This window comes from Pleurodeles waltl, chromosome 3_1 (genome assembly GCF_031143425.1).
Source record: "Pleurodeles waltl isolate 20211129_DDA chromosome 3_1, aPleWal1.hap1.20221129, whole genome shotgun sequence".
Lineage (NCBI taxonomy): Eukaryota > Metazoa > Chordata > Amphibia > Caudata > Salamandridae > Pleurodeles > Pleurodeles waltl.
The window spans coordinates 563,497,859-563,517,264 of NC_090440.1; the positions used below are offsets into that span (position 1 = coordinate 563,497,859).

General features: G+C 43.0%; 1 protein-coding gene across 1 annotated transcript in view; it reads right to left on the minus strand.

The window, feature by feature from the left end:
* The window catches only part of RASGRF1 (Ras protein specific guanine nucleotide releasing factor 1), a 944,233-nt gene that overhangs the window by 455,415 nt on the left and 469,412 nt on the right, over positions 1–19,406 (minus strand). The window contains exons 9-10 of the mRNA XM_069222980.1: positions 11,807–11,925; positions 11,007–11,167 (exon numbers count right to left, since the gene is read on the minus strand). Coding sequence (XP_069079081.1) covers positions 11,007–11,167; positions 11,807–11,925 — 280 coding nt within the window. The remainder of the gene's footprint in view (positions 1–11,006; positions 11,168–11,806; positions 11,926–19,406) is intronic.

A 19,406-nucleotide genomic window follows, 5' to 3' on the forward strand; every position in this document is an offset into this window, starting at 1 on the left:
TCGGGAAGTAGCAAAGTCGGGGTCGGAGCCGGACTCAGTGGCTACGCCAGAGAAGATGATATCTTGCATCATTCTTGTTTCGACCTATTTGGCGAACCAGACTTCTGAGATTCATCCCTCGAAAGATGGCGTTGAGAAGAGTGATGCTGCTTATTCTTGTGCTTCCTTTTTGATGATTTAGAAGAGTGGGGCGTTGGTCACTTTGATCGATGCTGTGACTTCCGACAACCTCTTTTTTCTTGCCTGGCTTTGGTCATAAACAGCATCGTCTCTCGCTCCTTCAGCGCCTTTGGATTAATCTGTTGACATAACACACAAGTCTCGACATCATGATCAGAACTTAAGCACTAAAGACAATCGTCATGAGGGTCAGTAATGGACATTGGACCCTCACATTTCCTGCACGGTTTAAAGCCCCACTTCCTAGGAAGAGACATCTCTTCCCACAACAAAGTATCAAAGAAGAAGCTATCTAAGAAGTCTATAATTTTACTTCGAGAGCTACCAGAAAATCCGTTATGCGTTGAAAGCGCAGAAAAAAGTGAACGGACGTCAGCACACTTACAAGGTCCTCTTATGACTCCGATGACGTGAGACGGAGTCACACGCGGAGCTGTGGCTTTGTGATGTACTCCTCGATGTGGGAGAGCTATGAAGAGAAGTTTCCGTGGAATGCTGGCGCATGAGGATTTCAAAAGGTGAGGAATCCACAGGTAAATGTATCCACCAGAAAGTCATGTTTTACTTTCTCTTTACTGTGAGCTTTCAGCAGTCAGTCGTCAAGTAGATATAAATGCATTTTCATTCCTTTTCTTCTTATGTGAGCTGCATCCACAGCTATGCATTTTGAAAAAGTGTATAGTGCGCATATAAGGCCAAAAGGAAGTACTGTTCAGTAATTGTTTTCTACTAGAAATCTGAGAGATGTTCAGTGTGGGTGAGCTAGAGGGATGTGGAAATATGCTTCTTGTAGGTATATTGAACTCTTTTTTGCTTAGATATGGGTAAACTTGATGAAGGGCTAACATTTGAAATTTTTCTTTCTTGATAAATTGGTTTGTGTATCTTAGGTCTTAAGTAGGTCTGAATTCTATTTTTGGTCCTTTCTTAGGGCCGAGCGTGCAAGAACTCTGGCCTGTTGTAATCTCTCTGCTATTCATTATTTGTTGTGCTTGTCTTAAATGCTTCATTTTTATTGGTGCATTTTGTGAAATGTCCCTCCTTTGTGTGCTGAGTTTCCTTCCAGGATATTTTACTAAGTGAACATTCTTGTTGGTCATCACACTACGTCACGCTTCCTCCTGTTACAGCGTGTGATGGCCCCACTTCCAGTTTTGGTTTGCCTTTCATCCCAGCCACGATTCTGTCTAGACATTCACGCAGGGAGCCAATAACTCTTGCGCTCATGGTGGCCATGGCTCTTTGAATTGACTTCTTATGTCAACTGTCTTACTTTTCATTTTCAATTTATGTGGCAAGAAAAGTCCAGTTAGGAATTTACAATGATAAAATACAAGAGGCACTCATTATAACATAAAAATAATGGTACTCATGAGTCAGTGTACATAAGCAATGTTTTTTTCATATATTTCTGAAAATTAACCAAATTATTTCCAACATAATCCTCAAATAAAGTATCAATGTCCAAATCCAAATTAAGATAATTAATAGATCTGTTGTTCCAAGTGTGTTACGATCCAAAATCCAGGTCCAGATTTCTCCAATCAAAGTTCAATCCTATTCTTCAAAAGGCGATACAGCTTTTTATTCAAACTTTAACAGCCGCATCCAAATTAACAGCCAACACGTGTTTCGTCCGGGAATTTCCCAATTACTTCATCAGGGCTATACATATATGTAGATCCGTCCTATAGCTTAAGTATTCTTTATAGACGAATCCCAGGACACTTCCGTTATGAAACTTATCTGCTAATAACAGTTGTAATTATCCACCTTCCCACAAATCAAATCACGAGGCGCGCGTACGCGTGTGTATCAGCAGGATATAAAAAACCTAGGAATTTACAATGCTTATAGCTCTAACTCGAGCAAACGCGAGACCCACTGCAGTGCAAATGCTTGTTTGTTATTAGAAAGGATCTGGAGTAAACAAGACGTTTCTGATCCAATACAATTGGTTTGACAGCCCCCTTTTTAAACAGGGTTTATTTTTCTTTTTTGAGTATAAGTAATTGGTGCCTTGCTGTTGGTTTTGGCGGGCTAAACATCCATGATCTACAATATTTAGCACCCATTTTCTTCCTGTAATTGAAGTCCACTCAGCTGTATTGGGTAATGGGGGCGGAGGGGTGAATTAGACAGTCACTCTTGTGCAGATGTCTGTCTTCCTCTAAATAACAGAGACTTTGTATGGATTGTTTCTGTTTTAGAGGCTCTGTATTGATACGGGTACCTTTGACTTTGAGGATTGATGGCCCAGTGAAGAGTTTGAACACTATGCTGAAACAATCTTCGATTCCTGGATCTGTACTGTGGTCGGAAGATTTTTTTCTGTTCCTCAAGACAACCTCTTTTAGTATTTCTGCCTCATTTTTCATTTTTTTAAATTCAACCTCTGTGTGCTGACCAAACAGAGATTTCCCAGAAAAAGAATTTGTTACTTACCTGTAACTCCCCTTCTCAAATATTGGTATCTTTCATAGATTCTCATGCTTGAATGATTCACTGGCGTTGAAGTGGGAGTCCCATGGTATCATAGTAAGCAGTATGTATCAGTATAGTAGGCTGTAAAGGGAATGCAAGTTTCAGATTAATAGCCTATTCATGTCCTTCTTAAAAAAGCACCAAAGTTGAACAATGACCAATCAGGTGACAGCACCCTTAAAACGCTCCCAGAAGGGGCATCTTTCCTCAGATTTTCCGAGCACTAATGGGCTAGACCTCACTGGCCAAGAAGAAGGGCCTCTAAGGGGAGGAGGGTCGGCCACATGTGAATCTATGAAAGATACCAATACTGGAGAACGGGGAGTTACAGGGATGTAACAAATTATTTCTCCAGTATGGGGTATCTTTCATAGAATCACATGCTTGAATCAGAATAGTTAGCAGTATAATACACTAGCAATAATATATATATATACCTATGACTGCAAATGGTAGGTACAACATTATATGGTAACAAGCTCACCTTATTGAAAAAGATGTAGAAGTACTGCTTGACCCACGGCTGTATCAGTGGTCTGTGCTGAATCCTGACAGTAGTTGTTGGAGAAAGTGTGCCTGCTCTTCCAGGTTGCAGCACAGCATATATTTCTGACACACACCCCAGTAAATAAAGCTGTTGTTGTCAAAACTGCTCTCATAGAGTGTGCAAGGCCAGCCTGCCTACCTTAGAATGACAGAAGTGAATGGTTTATGAAATCCATCTTGCTATGGTCAGCTTGGAGACTGGCCCACCTTTTATTATTGTTACCATAGGCCACAAAAAGTTGATGAGTAGTACGAATATGCTTTGTGTGATGTAAGTAAAACTTTAAACATCTCTTTACATCAAGAGTATGAACACTTTTTTCCACTGGTGTTTGAGGAATGGGAAAGAAAGGCTTAGGCATAACCGGTTGATTTAGATGAAAGGATCCTTTAATATGAATTTGGGATTAGTCCACAGAATTACCATGGTGTCTTTGATCTGTAAGAAAGGTTGCTTGATAGTGAATGCTTGGAATTCTCTCAAATCTTCTAGTGGAGGCAAGGGCTAATAGCAATGCCACCTTCCAAGTAAGGAACTTCAGTTCAGCCCCGTCAGTCAGTTCAAATGGACTTTTAATCAGTTGGGATAGCACAGTGTTAAGCTGCAATGCATGTGGCGGTGACTTTACCTCTGGAGAGTCCTTTAAGGAATTGGACGATTGTGCTGTACGACCACATGGAAGGAGATCCCAAAGTTTGCCTGTATCTGGGAATAGCGGCCAGATGCACTTTGACACTTATCAACACAGAGGAACCTTGAATCCTTGCAAGAAAGCTTGAAGAGTCAGCAATATTGCTCTGAGCTCAAGGAAGCTGATATGCAGTTTATACTGCTTTGGAGTCCACTTGCCCTGAATTTGGATATTTTGCAAATGAGCTCCCCATCCTTCTAGAGAAGCGTTTGTTGTAATGACGTATTCCAAAATGGGGAGGGATGGAATGTCAATCCTGCAGAGAGATTATTAGAGATTGTTCACCTGGAAAGAGCTGCTTTTATGACAGGTGTGATATGGATGATGTAGTAGAATTGCACTTATGACTGGATCCACTGTGCATCCAATTCCTCTTGAAAGAGTCACATTTTGAGATGAGCATGAGGCACTAGGAGAATGGCTGAAGACATCAGGACTATTAAAGATTTGATCAGGCGAATTGAAGCTTACTTTCTTTTTGAAAAGGAGCGGGCCAGAATGGAGAGTTTCTGTTGCCTGTCTACAGAAGAAAATGCCTTGCCGAGCAATGTGTCTGGAGTTGCAGAAAGGTTATTCTTGTTGAAGGAGAAAGGAGAGACTGACTGTGAGCCCCAAGGTTTGAAAGAGATGAAGACACTTGGAAGTATCCCTCTGCACCTGTTGGAAAGATGAAGCCTTTATCAGCCAGTCGTTGAGGTATGGGAAAATGTGGTGGCCTTGTTGCCGTAGGTGGGTTGCCACTGGGGAAACACATTTCATAAATATCTGGGAAGCATGTTGGAGACCAACGGGAAGGACTTTGAACTGGTAATGTGTACCAGCTACTGTGAATCTGAGGAATTTGTGATGACTGGGATGGATGAGACCATGAAAATAGGCATCCTGGAGATAGAGGCTAGTAAGAAAATCTCAGTGATTGAGAAGGTTGAGAATTTCCTGGAGGGAAACCATGCGGAAAGATGGATACTTCAGGTACTGGTTGAGTTTCCTGAGGTCAAGAATGGGACGCCACTCCCCTGATTTCTTCCTCACAAGGAAAAAACAGAGTAAAATTCCTTTCATTTTTGAGAATGTGGAGCCTGTTCTACGGCACCTGTCGACAACATGGCCTAAACCTCATTGCAAGTAAAACGAACGTGAGATGGGAGGAATTTTGATGGTCGAGTCTGAGGTGGAATCTGAGTGAACTACAGAGTATGGCCATGCTCAATGAGATCTAGGACCCATTTGTCTATACTTGTTTTGCTTCATTGATGTAGGTACTGGGAAATTCTGCCACTCACTGAATGATGAGTAGGGGGTGTAGCTGGAACAATGAGGTTGTCACTGGTTCCTAGCGGTATCCCTAACAGATGCAGCCTGTCTCCTTTTTGGTTGTTGTTTAGAATAGGCTGCTGACGGCAGTGCTTGATAGGGTTGATGCTTTTGATAAGCTGGCTGAAAGGACTGCTGGTAGGATTGTGGTTGGTATCTCTGGCATCCTCTTTGGTATGAGTAAGAACCATCGTCACACACTACGCAAAAAGGGGTCTTACGGAACTGGAAAGTTCAGAAGGATAGAGCTGTTTCAGTGTCCACTGTTATGGCCTGCAGGGCGTCACCAACGTGTTTCCCGAATAAACAGTCGCCGTCAAAGGGCATATCAAGGATTTTTGTTTGAACATCTGGCCAGAGTGACTTGGCCTTAAGCCAACCCTGTCACCTAAGGACAGCAGATCTTGCCAACTGCTGGAAGCCTATAAATGAAATATGCATTGCACAGTCAATAATTTCAGATGCTACTTTTTCAGCTTCCTGCAAAATGCATGTAGCTTCGTTTTTTGTCATCTGCCAGGAAATCCAGGTATGAGGCGATGTCTGACCACATTTGGCAATCATATTGCTCCAGAATGGCCAAAGAGTTTGTGGCCCAGGCAGTTGTAGCTGACATGACTGTGAATCTCTTACCGATATTGTCTAGTCACCTGCCCTCATTGTCATGCGGAGAAGTGATTGGGGTGGAAGGATTTTTAGACCTGCGTTGTACAGTCTTAGATGTCTGATCAAAAAGGCAGGTGAGTCCTCTGGCACTTCCTATTTTTTATCTATTCTAGGAAGAACAGCAGTGATGGTTGCTGGTCTTTCATTATATTTACTCCTTTCTCTGAGATATAGTCTACAATCAGTATTGCTCTGACTAGTTTTCTGGACTGAAACCTTTCCCTCTTTTTGGAAGCCTGTGAGGAGATGGAACACTCACTCCTTTCCTCCTCAACCTCAGAAATGGTGGCAGTTTTGGTCTTAAGTTTCTCGAACCATAATGAAAGTCTTCCCTCACGGTCTTTGAGGGTTTTTGTAGAAAACGTTCAGCAGATCTTGCAGTCTCTCACCTTGTGGGATGGATGAAGGCAATATATACATTCTTTATGAGGATCTTCTGAATGAAGCCTTTTCTTACCACAGATGGCACAAGGTCTGAAGACTTCTTTCTTTACCAGTTCTGACATACTGGAACAGAGAAGAACAATTTGGAAATCACTTAATCTAAAAACAAATGAGCAGAGCTCAGGGAGACTCCCTTCTTCTAAGTGAAAATCTGAGAGAAGATGCCCCTGTTGGGAGTGTTCTAAAGGTGCTGTCGCCTGATTGGTCATTGCTAAATGTGGGACCTTTTTTTAAAAAAAGGACATGGATAGGCTATTAAACTGAACTTTGCATTCCCTTTACAGTCTATTATACTTGTATATACTGCTTACTATGATACTGTGGGACTCCCATTTTGACAACCGTAAATGATTCAAGCATGTGAGTCTATGAAAGATACCCAAATACTTGAGAATGACTAACTCATAATTTCAAGCTGTGCTTCTGGTTTTAGAGTTCTTCTCCTGGATATGCCATGGCAATATCCAGTCACTGCAAATGTGGATGAACTAACTGCAGCACCAAGTATTTGGTTTGCTACTAACAACTTTTCTTGAACCATTTCAATATAGTCTTGTTGACTTTGTTTTGGTAAGTCGTCAGATAAAAACTCTGATCGCTTTAGAAATGTGGTTGTGAAAGAGGGGGCTGAGAATCTTGGAGAACACATACTCTGTTGTCCCAGTGGTGAAAACTGCAGTGATTTTAAGGAAGGTGAAAGTTAAAGCAAGGCTACAGATAAGGATGGAAATCCTAACGTGTTTGGTGATTGTATTTTTCCTAAATAGAAACGGAGTCCAAAATTGATGTTCTTTTTTCTTCACCAGTGAATGTTTTGATGTTGATCCGTGAATGGTCTATGGCTTCTTAGATGGGGACTTCAACACAGTTGATAACAGAGTGTGCATCTTCAACTTTGACATTGAGTGATGTCTATGTTTCGAGGTTCATAGACATGCCCCTTCAACAGTGATTTCTCCTCTTGCATTACGTTGTTTGTGTGTCCAACCTTCATTGGGAGGCAAACAAGTAGGGGCTGATGCACTCGATGTTGATGCCTGAATGACATTGAGACTGATGTTGTCGATGTCTTGACGATTATCTGCTATCCTCATAGTTCCCTTTGTGGGGGTCTTTGCAACCAACTGGCTGTTTTTTCAAGGGGCATGAGAAAATGATCTTTCAAATCTTGTCTTTTTTTTCTGCTCCTCCTCTGCTCTCATATCTTCCATGAGGCACCTCGGCCTGATTCCTTCTATGTTCTTTAAAGTACATTTACATATCTTTTTAAAGCTGTTGCAGTGTTTCACTAAATTAATGTTTGGTATACACATCACGCAGAGCTTGAGGGAATCTGACATCACATTTTTCTGCCACACGAATATCACTTCTCAAAATGAGAAGGCATTTTATGGAGAAATTTCACCAGGAATCTTAACATTCTGAGGTTACAGAAAGGTTTTTAAAAAGCCAAGTGAAGCTCCAAAAGCTACGAAATATTTTGCTTTTTACTGAACTGAGTTTAGAAACCTCACATGTGATCGAAGGGTCCTCCTAACGTGAGTTGGAAAAATAATTGGCTCTGTGAATTCAGCATTCTTTTTTCACTCTTTAAAATGAAAGCGTATCAGGCTGCAATTTTAGTTTATTTTCTTCATACATTTTCACCTTCTGCACCTAAAATGCTTTAATGCAGGCTTGAAACTAGTATTCAGAGTTATTATATTCTGCCAGAAAAAAATTAGCCGCTGATAGGCACATAGTATGTACCTCATCATGTAATCAGATGGACATCAACCTCCTCATGGGATTTTAAAATGGAATTTGGTTTGGTAATACTTTGGGAATGTTTGATGAATCTTTCCAAAAACGTTCATATACCTCAATTCTTTCCTGGAAGGTTTTGTGGTGATCTGTGAGGTGGAAGCCTAGAAAAAAGGGGTGGGTGGGGGTCCCAAAACGCATTTTCCCCATTATTATTTTTTCCATAGGTAAACTGAACTGTGATACCACAAAAACTGATGAACAGAATAACACCAAATTTGGAAGAACGCATGGATGATCATCCACGGAGCAGACAGATGAGACAAGATCTGATTGGCATCCACCACATCACCAACATTGTGGCGACAGCCATTGCACTACTACAGACTGAGTCCTGAGTCCTAGGAAAAACTATAAAATTATATAATGGGGCAGGGTAGGAATATTGTGCCCCTCACCCCCCCTCCCCCAGCTCTAGTGACAAAATACACATGTATTTTTAAATTTGGCCGTAACTTTGTAGTCGTTCCACGTCAAACATTTTTTTAAACGGGCTCCATTGCTTTTAAGACTCCCCTCCTTCCCTGGGTGGTCCAGGGCCTGGTGCGGGCCAGTACAATGCTTTTTAAAGGGGAGAAGGATGTGAACCCCTTCCCCGAGTCTTCTTCAGGCCCCGGGGACCCCAGCCAATGGACTGAATCAGTTAATTAGGGGAGGAGGGCATGCTGCTGACCTCCACAAGCCACGTTAAGGCCCCAGACCCCATCACCAAGGCGATACACATTTGAAGGAGTGGGGGCATGCAAACCCCCTTCTTGAGCCTCTACTGCCCCCAGGGTCCGAATTGGGAGTGAACTCCCCCCTCCTTGTGTCCCTTCTGCTGCCGGGGATCCCATTCCCGGGGCTGTTTTTACATGTAGGGCAGGTGGGCATGTGCCTCCCGCCAAGCCTTGAAAGGCTCTGGGAACCCCAAACCCCTGGGCCGGCTCCTCTTTTGTGTTCCAGGGAGACCACCTCCTCAGACAGAGTTTTCCTGCCTCTAAGAGTGCAGACAGGGAAAACTAGGATGCTCCCAACTGCAAGGAGCTGCATAAATGCTCCTGCCAGGTTGGGAGTACACAATTTGTTCCCAGCCTGCAGTCTTGCAAGCAGGGAAGCAGCGATTGCCCTCTCCTGGTGGTAGTAGAGAAAAAGTCTGCTCCCATTGGACCAGGGCAAAGCCGGCTCTTGCTGCACCCTTCATCTCCAGCATCTACCTTCCCAGAGGTAGAATCCCCATCTCCAATCTCCAATCTCCTTCTCCAGACTCATCCTACACAGATTCTCGCAACTTTCCTTGGTTGACCTACGGGTAGATCCTCCACTATGGACCAACTAATGTATCCTATGGTTCAGGCTTCACGGATAAAGACCTGCTCCTATCTCCAGCCTGAACCTCAATAGAGCATTTTCGCCCTGTCTCCAATTCCGGACCACATGGATGTAGGCCCATACCATCTACAGACATAGCCCATACAAGCAGCCACATTCTTCTCTGGATTAGCCCCAGAAGTCAATCTACTTATGTTTATAGATCTGAACCACACAGATTCTGCCCATCTCCAGGTTTGAAACAGAGGTTGTCACCACTCAAATGTACAGGCTCACCACACTGAGACTTAGATAGGTCTTGCTTGACCCTAGACTGGAGTATGTTACTTTAAACTGTGTTGTGTGAATTTAAATGTTTCCCCCCTTAACTCTCCCTTATGAGGTGAGGTTTAGCTTGCACAAAGATAAATCCATCCCATCCCCAGACTCGCACAGGGCTAGCGCCCCCTATCTTCTGGCAATGGTAGATCCTTCCACAGCTCCAGGATCTGTGGGAATGGAGGCAGTGCCTTCTAATCTCATGGCTCAGACTTCACAGAGAAAGGCCCTATCCAAAATTGTCCCACAAAGATGGAACCTCATTTCTCTATAGACTTGGTGCCACAGATAGGTAGAATCAGTCTAGCCTTCAGGCTTGTCTGCATAGTTAAGCACTCTACTAACTCCAATCTCACTGGCACTGGTATAGCCCATGCCTCTTCACCAGGCTCAGGCAGCATAGTAGTACATCTATCCCATCCCCACACTTAAGATGTGAAGAAGTAGTCTTTCCTGTATCTTCCCTATCTGCAAATGCAAGTCATTCAGAGGTATCAACCCTCCTCTGTTTTACGGCTCAGTATGCACTGAGACAGACCCTTCCCAAGTCTAAGCGTATGCTGCACACATGTAGACTGCCCTTTCTTCACCCTATGTCGTCTGGCTTGGGTCTCACAGCGGTAGCTGCATCCCCTCCATTCTGTAAGCTTAACCTGCACAAATGTATATAGCCCCTTACTTTTCTGGAATTGGCCTACACAAATTCCTCCATCCCCCAGGCTGCTCAAAAGCAGACATTCCCAGATCTCCCTCATAAGGTTCAAAAAGCAGCAGACCTTCCTTCATGCCCAGGCTCAGATTACCTAATGACACACACTGCCACATATCCAGGCTCGGTTCATAAGAAAGATACACCATACACTATTATGTCCATTCTTCTGCTACACAGATTTAACATCCCCTCAATCTCCAACTGTGGGACACCCAAAGATGAACTCATGTCCATATTCTATCCTCTGAGACGTAAATCTTTCCCTCTTTTAATGTACACGGTACAAAAATGTGTTTCACTGCAAGTTTGACCTACTGATATATACGCTTCCCAAAAAGTGCAGGTCTGGACATCACATAGCTTGTCCAACTCTGGATCTACCAAGGTAGTCCTTCCCCCATCATTAGGCTTGGACCCACAAAGAAGCTGACTCCTCTGTTCAAGGCTCAGCTCACACAGTGCCACCTTCCCTTGTAGCCAGTTTCGGGCTGCACAGTGGAAGAACCTCAATTTAAGTCCCAACTGTCACTTCGCACCTTGGTTAAATGCAGCTTCCCACCAGATCCCCGGGTACAGATAATAAGATGTTTTGAGAACAGGAAGCACTGTCTTTCCCCTTCTTTCTTCAGGGACAGAGAACCCAGGCGACCTCTTGTGATCTTTCCCTTTTCGGACATGGGCACTTGGATGAGGCAACCTGGAGGAAAAGAGGAAAAGCCAGAAATTTATAAACCCTAAACTCCTGATCCAGTATGTATGTAAGTACCACAGAGGAGACACAAATTGCAACCGTCGTTATAACTCCCTGTACTATACACTATAAAAATCAGCTTACTGATTCACTTGCTTACTAAAGCCACAGAACTAGCATGTGCATAATCTCTTGTACCTGTTCCTTTTACTGCCTCCCTACCACATTTTCAAAAGCACCTGCTCAAATATTGAATCCCATGTTGTGCATGTCTCCTTTTGACCACCCTTGTCCACTGTCTTGTAATGCTCATTTGCACTGCTATTCTGTCCCCATTCTTCCCACTTAGCCTATTGGATGCCCCCTTTTAGCCCCATCCTTTCCACATGTCTTAGTAATGCTGTCGTGCATGTCCATGTTTGCTCCCATTCTTTGCTCGCCATGGTAATTCTCTCATGTCGTTTTTTTGTCCCATGCCTTCTGAATGCCCTGTATTGCCTGCCTTAGGTTTGCTCCCATCAGCCTAACATTCTTAGCTTTTGCTCTTCTATTCAGCCTCTCGAGCTTTGAAAGCTATTCTTATACAGCAGCCCTTGAACCCCTCTAGACAGACAGCGATATGTCCTATCCATGGGTAAAATCTACCTTGTCTTACAAAGGTTTGGCTGGTGTCCAGTAGGATCTCACAGCCCTCCACGATCATGCGCTCAATAGCCAGGTTCTTGCGGATGTTCTCCGTCTCGCTCACCTCGTCGTGCATTATCCTAAGGATAGAGAGGGAAGACTACATCAGGGTGCTTCAGTCAGGCCTGTGCCAGGAACAATACAACAGTGGAAACAGAAGCCTAAGCAAATAAATGCTTTAAACAGTCTCTACACTTTATCTCTCATGAGTGATTAATTAAAAGCAATAAATGCAATCGCAATTCATACAGTTGTGGATAAAATTAAAAAATGAATACAGTTAATATTAACTCATCTGTTTGAAAAAGGATCCTTTCTGGATTTTTAAAACGGATATTTAAATACAGTATGTATAAGAACTCGAAAAATATGAATAGGGTACATAAATCAGTGCCTCATTAACAATGTAAGCCAAACGTTTCACTTTGCTATCCAGGTCTCTACTACGCAACTAAAAGGGAATACTGTAACAAACCAGAGTAACAGAACAACCCCAATAGGCACAAAACTGTTAGCAAAGTTGGACCCACAGTACGATTGCAGGACAAAATCCTGGCTGTTTTGTGCCCAAACTACTAAAAAGTGCTGACATCTTTTTGAGTGCTCAAAACACCAAGCTGGTTGAATAAGTCATTGTCACATGTATTGGCACCTGTGTATTTCAAGAACAGCCGTGCCGAAATATACAATGGAGGTCCAAATGCCCTTTCATTAACCAATGTCCAAGTCTCCTTGTGTTGACCAAATATGAAACCTTTTTGTGGCCTGGTTGCAGTAGAGAGCCAAAAACGGATACTCTTTTTTGCTGCTTTATCTATGAATTGAACCAGCGGAATGTTCAGTGGGACGTTCTTGGGATGCAGAGCCTCAATGACAGCGTGCTCTATGAACGTATTCCTAAATTCTTAAGTTGGCTACGCAACAGGGCCTTTCTTTCCTTCAAAAATACTGGGCAAATGCAGACAATGAGGATTACGGACTCACATCGGCTCCTACAAAGTCTGCAGATGGTTCCTTCGTGATTTCTCAGCCACTTAGGAAGGCCTTCCAGTGTTGGAGAAATCCTGGGCCTCAGTGCTTTGAACTTGTTCTTTGTGTAGATTGAAAAGGTGCTTGATAAGTAACCTTGGAGTTTTCGGTCATTTTAGGAGCTTATAACAACCCAGGCATGGAGTCGCCGTTCCAGTGCAGATTTGTCTTTTAGCCAGGACATGAACTTGTGACGTTTATTGAAACTTTGTAAAAACGTGCTGTGAAACATAAAGATTCCAGAACACCCGTGCAAAGTGCCCTCAAGCCTATGCAAGGTAACGCCCACGAGCTCACGTACCTCCTGCCATATTTATCTCTCTCCAAGCTAGGTCGTCTAGGCTACCTTTGCTGCCTGATCTCAGCATGTGGAACAATTTGAGGTAGAACTCTCACAAGAGTCTGTTACTCCAGACAACATTCAAGCCGCACCTGTTCCTGGGAAGCTCTCCTTGGAAGCCTGAATACGGTTTTGAACAATTTTGTGTGCAGCGTGTTAAGCAAAAGTCAATCTTTGCCAGGTAATATTTTGCTCCCATATGGGACTGTTGGGATCAATTTTGCTTTCATTACTTTAAGCAAAGAATCCAGGCTGGGACCCCACGTCAGCGTTCTTGCCTTTAGAAATGCTGGCAAAAGGGCAAGTACTTTGACACTTACTGCCTCATTTTGTAATTTATAGGAGTCCATTCAAACACCTCGGTATTTATACTTTGTTTCTTTGTGATGATGTTATCGCTGACGCCCCATATTCTAGACTTGTTCATTGTTTTACCAAAAGCTACTATTTTGATCTTACTCAGATTGATTTCCAAATTGTTTTGCACAATGCCATCATGTAATTTATTGATTAGTCTTTGTAGCCCGACGTTTGTTTTACTGAATAACACTAGGTCATCTGCATAAAGTAAGTTTATTTGTGGGCTACTTAGTTTGGGAGGGTGCACACTGATATCTAGTCCTTTCTACAAATCAGCAATATACAGAATGAATGAGGTGGGCGCTAGCACACAGTCCTGCTTCAGGCCGTTTGGAGTAACAATCTTTCTGGACAGGTGGGCCCTGCCGGCCAGCTTGATTTTTATCCAAGTATTCATGTATAATTCAATCACTCTCAAGAGTGGAAGCTTGGGCCAAAGTTGAGCTCTGGGAACCCAATCAAAGGCAGCCTTCAAGTCGACAAAGCAAGTATGCAAACGGGAGTGAGCCTGAATTGTCTTTTCCACTAGCAGAGAGATAAACATCAAATTTAGAGTATTCCCGTTTTATTGCCTGAAGCCTGGTTGGTTTCAGGGGATTTGGCCACCCTCGTAGGCCCAGCTGTTTAGGTCTTTTAAAAGGAGACAGGCAAAATATTTTGTCTCATTATCAATTAGTGCAATTAGGCAGTAGTTACTTGGTTGTGATGTGTTGCCGCCTTTATATATAGGGTGAATGGTCGATCCCTGTCAGGGCTCCAGGATTATCTCAGTGATCAATATATGATGGTACAATGTTTTGTTTTAAATAGTGACTGTGGAAGCCCATTTGTGCCCGGTCCACCGTCTCTGCAAGAGTGAATTACGATTCTTTCCAGTTACTTCTTTGTGTAAATTGATCGTGAGTAGGCTGAAGTGTCAGTATGTGCAGGTTGCAGAGAGGTTATTATGCCTACTCCACCCTTGCTTGCAATAGCTGCGCTATTTCCGTTCCTCTTGGGAGAGTGTTTCAGATCCTCAATTATCCCGTAATAAACTTATAAAAACTGGGCCCAACCCGATTCACTACTATTGGCGTTATTGGCCTTTCTGTTAGAGTTTTCGGCCCGGTTAACTTTTTGTCAGAACGCTCTTGAGGACCAACTTTTTGCTCTCATGTATAAGGATGGCCCAGCATTTGTCTTTTATTTTTGTAATTTAACTTCCCAAATGTACCTGTTGAGTTTCTTCAAGGTCTGTTTAACCCTACCTATAGCATCTTTATTGTTTGGGTATTTACGAAGAGGCATAATCTCTTTGTTTAGAAACTTTCTAAACATCTTCATTTCTTTGGTGACCAGCCTAGGATTTCGACCTTCAAGAGGGTGAGCTTTGAAGGCTGTTTGGCTTGGATATCGCTGTAAGAGAGCTTCCGCAAAATGTTCCCAGATCTCGATGTTACAAGCTTCGCTTCGAATTTTTAAATTCATAAGAGAGACGTTATATTCAGATATTTCGGTTATGGATGTGTCACTCCATTTTAGCCTTTTCATGTTGTCAGCAAACGGGCCCACCTGTATGATATTGGCTGGTTTATAACCAGGTACATTAGTGACCAGTTTAATCAGCTAGGGACAGTGTTCAATCTACGATCGAGGTTCTGTTTCATAAAGAGATATAGATTTAAAAAATGCTGCACTAGCTAAGGTGTATTCTAAAAAGGAAGTGCTTTGTCTGAGATTTTGGTCCATGAAGGAGGATTATCATCTGGAAATCGTCAATTTAACAGCATTAGACCGATGGCATGACATTGAGTTCCCAGAAATTCACCTAGATTGTCATGCCTCATGGCTGTGGGCATGGTTTGGGCTGGAAAATCCAAATCGAGGTTACACTCTAGTGCCTGTTCGTCTTGAGTCAGTCCTTGAAAAAGAGTTACATTGAAGTCTCCCTTTAGGTCTCTGTTTGCTTCCAAATGCTCTATTTTTAGATTCGTTAAAATATTAATCAGCTTCTCCACTGTTGACTTTGCACCTTTAGGGCTGGGGTTAATGTAAATATGCACTAAAAGGAGAGGATGTAAATTGATTCTTAACCACACTGTCAGCTTTATCGCAGTAACCCATGCTTCGTTAGTGGGGAATTGCTCAGCTTGTATGTTTAGCTAGGTACTAATATAGCTCGACAACCCCCCTTTTGGGCACCCTGTTGCTTTTTCTTTATTTTGGATTTGAACTGTTGCATGAAAAAGCACACCCCTTCTGGCAATACAAGGTTTCCGGGATCCTTTCTCATCAAAAATAACTCCTAAGTATGGAAACTCATGGACCATGCTGATAATTTGATCCTCCACCCTTAGCTCCCCCACCCTGCTTAAGGGTCTTCCACAAACCATAAAATGTGATTTCTTAAAATTGACCTCTAAACCCAAAGCTGACATAAAGGAGGCATAAGCTCTAACTTTTTCCCGGAGACCATTCATAGTGCGAGCCATAAGGACCGCGTCATCCGCGTACGTCAGCACAGGGATGTCAATACCATTCACCTTTGGGACATCCCTACAATGTTCCATCAAAAAATCAGACAGTCCATTTGTATATAGGAGGAACAAAGTAGGAGCCAGAACACACCCCTGACGCACATCCCTTGAAAGCTTAAAAGCCTCTGAGCATTCCCCATTAGGCCCCACCCTCACATTTGCAACCGTCCCAGAATGGAGATATCGGAGCAGCTCTACAATATTAGGATCCAACCCTAACTGATTTAACCTCTCCCATAATATGGACCGGTTCACCTTATCAAAGGCACAACTAAGGTTCATAAAAGCAAGATAGAGGGTACCCTTCCTGGCCTGCGTGTATTTACCAATCATCATCAGTAGGTTGAGACATTGTTCTCGCGTACCAAGGCCTTCCCTAAAACCATACTGGTCCCGGCTTAGAATATCATTTCCTATCATTCAGGCCTCCAGACGCCTTAAAATAAACCGTCCCAAAATCTTCGCAGATCATTATGGATCATTGTGTACGTCTTTACAATGGTGTGACCTGTATGGGGTGATGTGGCATTGTCTTTAGATTTTTGATGAGTCTGGTATCAGCATGCAAGTTAATCTCCAGAGGAGTCAGGCGGAAGTCCAGCAGGACATTGTTACTGTCTAGGGTGAAGAGGGCCAGGGCTTTTACAATAGCCTTGAAGCCGACTTTGGGAAATAAGGGCCAGATGTAGCAAAGCGTTTGCGACTCGCAAACGGCGAAAAACGCCGTTTGCGAGTTGCAAAAGCCTCACCGGAATGCAGAAATGCATTTTGCGAGCGGATCCGACTCGCAAAATACATTTCCGACTCGCTAATAGGAAGGGGTGTACCCTTCCTATTAGCGACTCGCAATGCTATGTATATTCATTTGCGACCGCGATTGCGGTCGCAAATGAAGGCGCAGTTACCATCCACTTGAAGTGGATGGTAAGCCAGGCGCAAACGGGAAGGAGACCCCTTCCCCTTTGTGTCTGGCCCAAAAAAAAATTTTTCAGGGCAGGCAGTGGTCCAATGGACAACTACCTGCCCTGAAAAATACTGAGACTAAAGTTTCGTTTTTAAGGAAAACGGGTTGCACTTTGAAAAAAAAAGACTGCTTTATTTAAAAGCAGTCACGGACATGGTGGTCTGCTGTTCCCAGAAGGCCACCATCCCCGTGAGTGATCTGAATCGCTATGGGGTCGCAAATTGCGACCCACCTCATTAATATTAATGAGGTGGGTCTTTGCGACCCCATAGCGACTCGCAGGTGTCTGAGACACCTTTCTGCATTCCAAATTGCGAGTTGCAATTTGCGAGTCGCTGGGACTCGCAAATTGCAACTTGCAATTTGGAACCTTGCTACATCTGGCCCTTAATGCTTTATTTTGTGGAGAAGGCATATCTTGTACCATGCTTTCTGTACTTTTTGGCAACGTGGGCTCTGAAGAAGAGGTGACTGGCAATAAGAAGCCTAGTTACTTGGTATTTGCTGTGAATTGTGGTGTTAAACCATCTAGCTTCATGTTGGTGAGTCACTCTTTAATCGGTACTTGTCTGAGGCTATGTGCAACGAGGCTACAATCAGTCTTCCTGATGTGTAATTTCAGATAAGCGTTTGCCATCCGGTCTTGGAGGATGGGGAGTAGTTGGCTAATGTCACTTTTTATTAGTACTTTTGTAAACAGCATTTCTGAATTCTGGTTGATGGTTGTGAAGAAGAGAGTTATGGATTATTTATTTATGCAGTTGGATGGCAAATGCCTTTCCAAAACATTTTCAAATGAAAGGTGGGTGCGTAATGGGGTAGTAATTGGTGCCTGTTCAGGTCTAGCGTTGTTTATTACCATAGCGGGAGAATGTGCCAGTTTTCAGTGCATTTGAGAAAATTGCTTATACATGAGAGACATTGACTGTATTAATGAGTGTGAGGACTTCTCTGTGGAATTTCAAGAGTGGACGGGCAGATATTGTGGTGGCTGTGAGGCTGCTTAAGATTCCAGCAATGTCAGCGAGTGTGAGCGTTACAGATTCACCTTGGTATATTGTATTGTGAAAAGGGAGAGGTTGCTTGCTTCATGTTCTGGATCTGGTTTCTGGTTCAGTCCACCTTCTGTGCTAAGAACTGTGTGATGGTGTTGCGCTCATCTGTATAATGATGTATAGTACAATCAAGTGTTGGTTAGGTTTATGCAAAGATGACAATCTTAAAAAGTCCTTTGCTTTTGCTTGAGTCTTGGTTTGTATTTTTTGACAACCTGATGAGGTTTCCCTCATTTCTTTTACTATTTACAGATGGCTTGATTATATTGGGTGAACTCCTGGGCATACAGGTTTGCGGAGGGTTTGGGTTTCATTAGAGGTGGGCGAGCTTGCTGAGAGCTCAAGCAAGGCTTGAGCCAGAAGTCTGGCTCTGTCTGAGCTTGAGGTCTTGCTGAAACCTCGAGCCCATAACGAGTCGAGCTTTTGTGTGTCTTATGCCTGCCATGCTCTGGTCTACCGAGGCAGTGGCATTACAGCCAAAGCTGCCGACTTTGGGACGGGGGAACGAGATCGTAAGCATTTGTTTTATTTTATCAAAACTCCTTTTCCTTCATAATCTTGTGTGAAAGTACTTTCAAATAAGTGAGTTCAGAATACCAGCTGTACAAAAACCTACTGTGTTTGATTTATTAGACTATAATGTTGCTCGATAATGATCTGGGCCACTACAAGGTTTACGTGACAATGTTCTTGCCTGAAGGGGGAATGGAATGGTTCTAAGTTCTTCTTTATAAACTTTTAATAAGTAATTCTCACTGCAGTGCTCTATTGTGACATAGTAACGTTAAAGCTTCTACATGTTAAAGAAATACACTTTCTTAATTTTGAAGAGACTTCATCATATTGTATGCACTGTTTGTTATATGATTTACATACCAAACATTTTCTGGGCTCTGGCTTGGCTCTCCCTGTTTATTTGTTGGCTAGCCCACCTTTAGGATTCATGGTGTACATGTGGAATACATATCCCGGAGATACATGATGAAGCTAGAAGACGTAGCATGCGAAGAACAAGTAGATTTATTATGGAAGAGAAACTCCAGCCACCACGGCTTCAACTGTCTTCGCAACTTCTCACTTAAACAGACAACATTTTAAATGGAACACCTCATTGTCCTGTGATAAACACGCATGACCATCAGGACAAACCATTTAAGCACAGGGAAAGATAAGATAAACAAAGCTAATACCACAGAGCAGTTTCAGGGGGCATCGGAGTCAGTGGTATCTTTAAGTGTGTTTGATAAATCAATCCAGTCACAAGAAAGCTGTAGCGGCATTTGAGGGGTATCCTCTG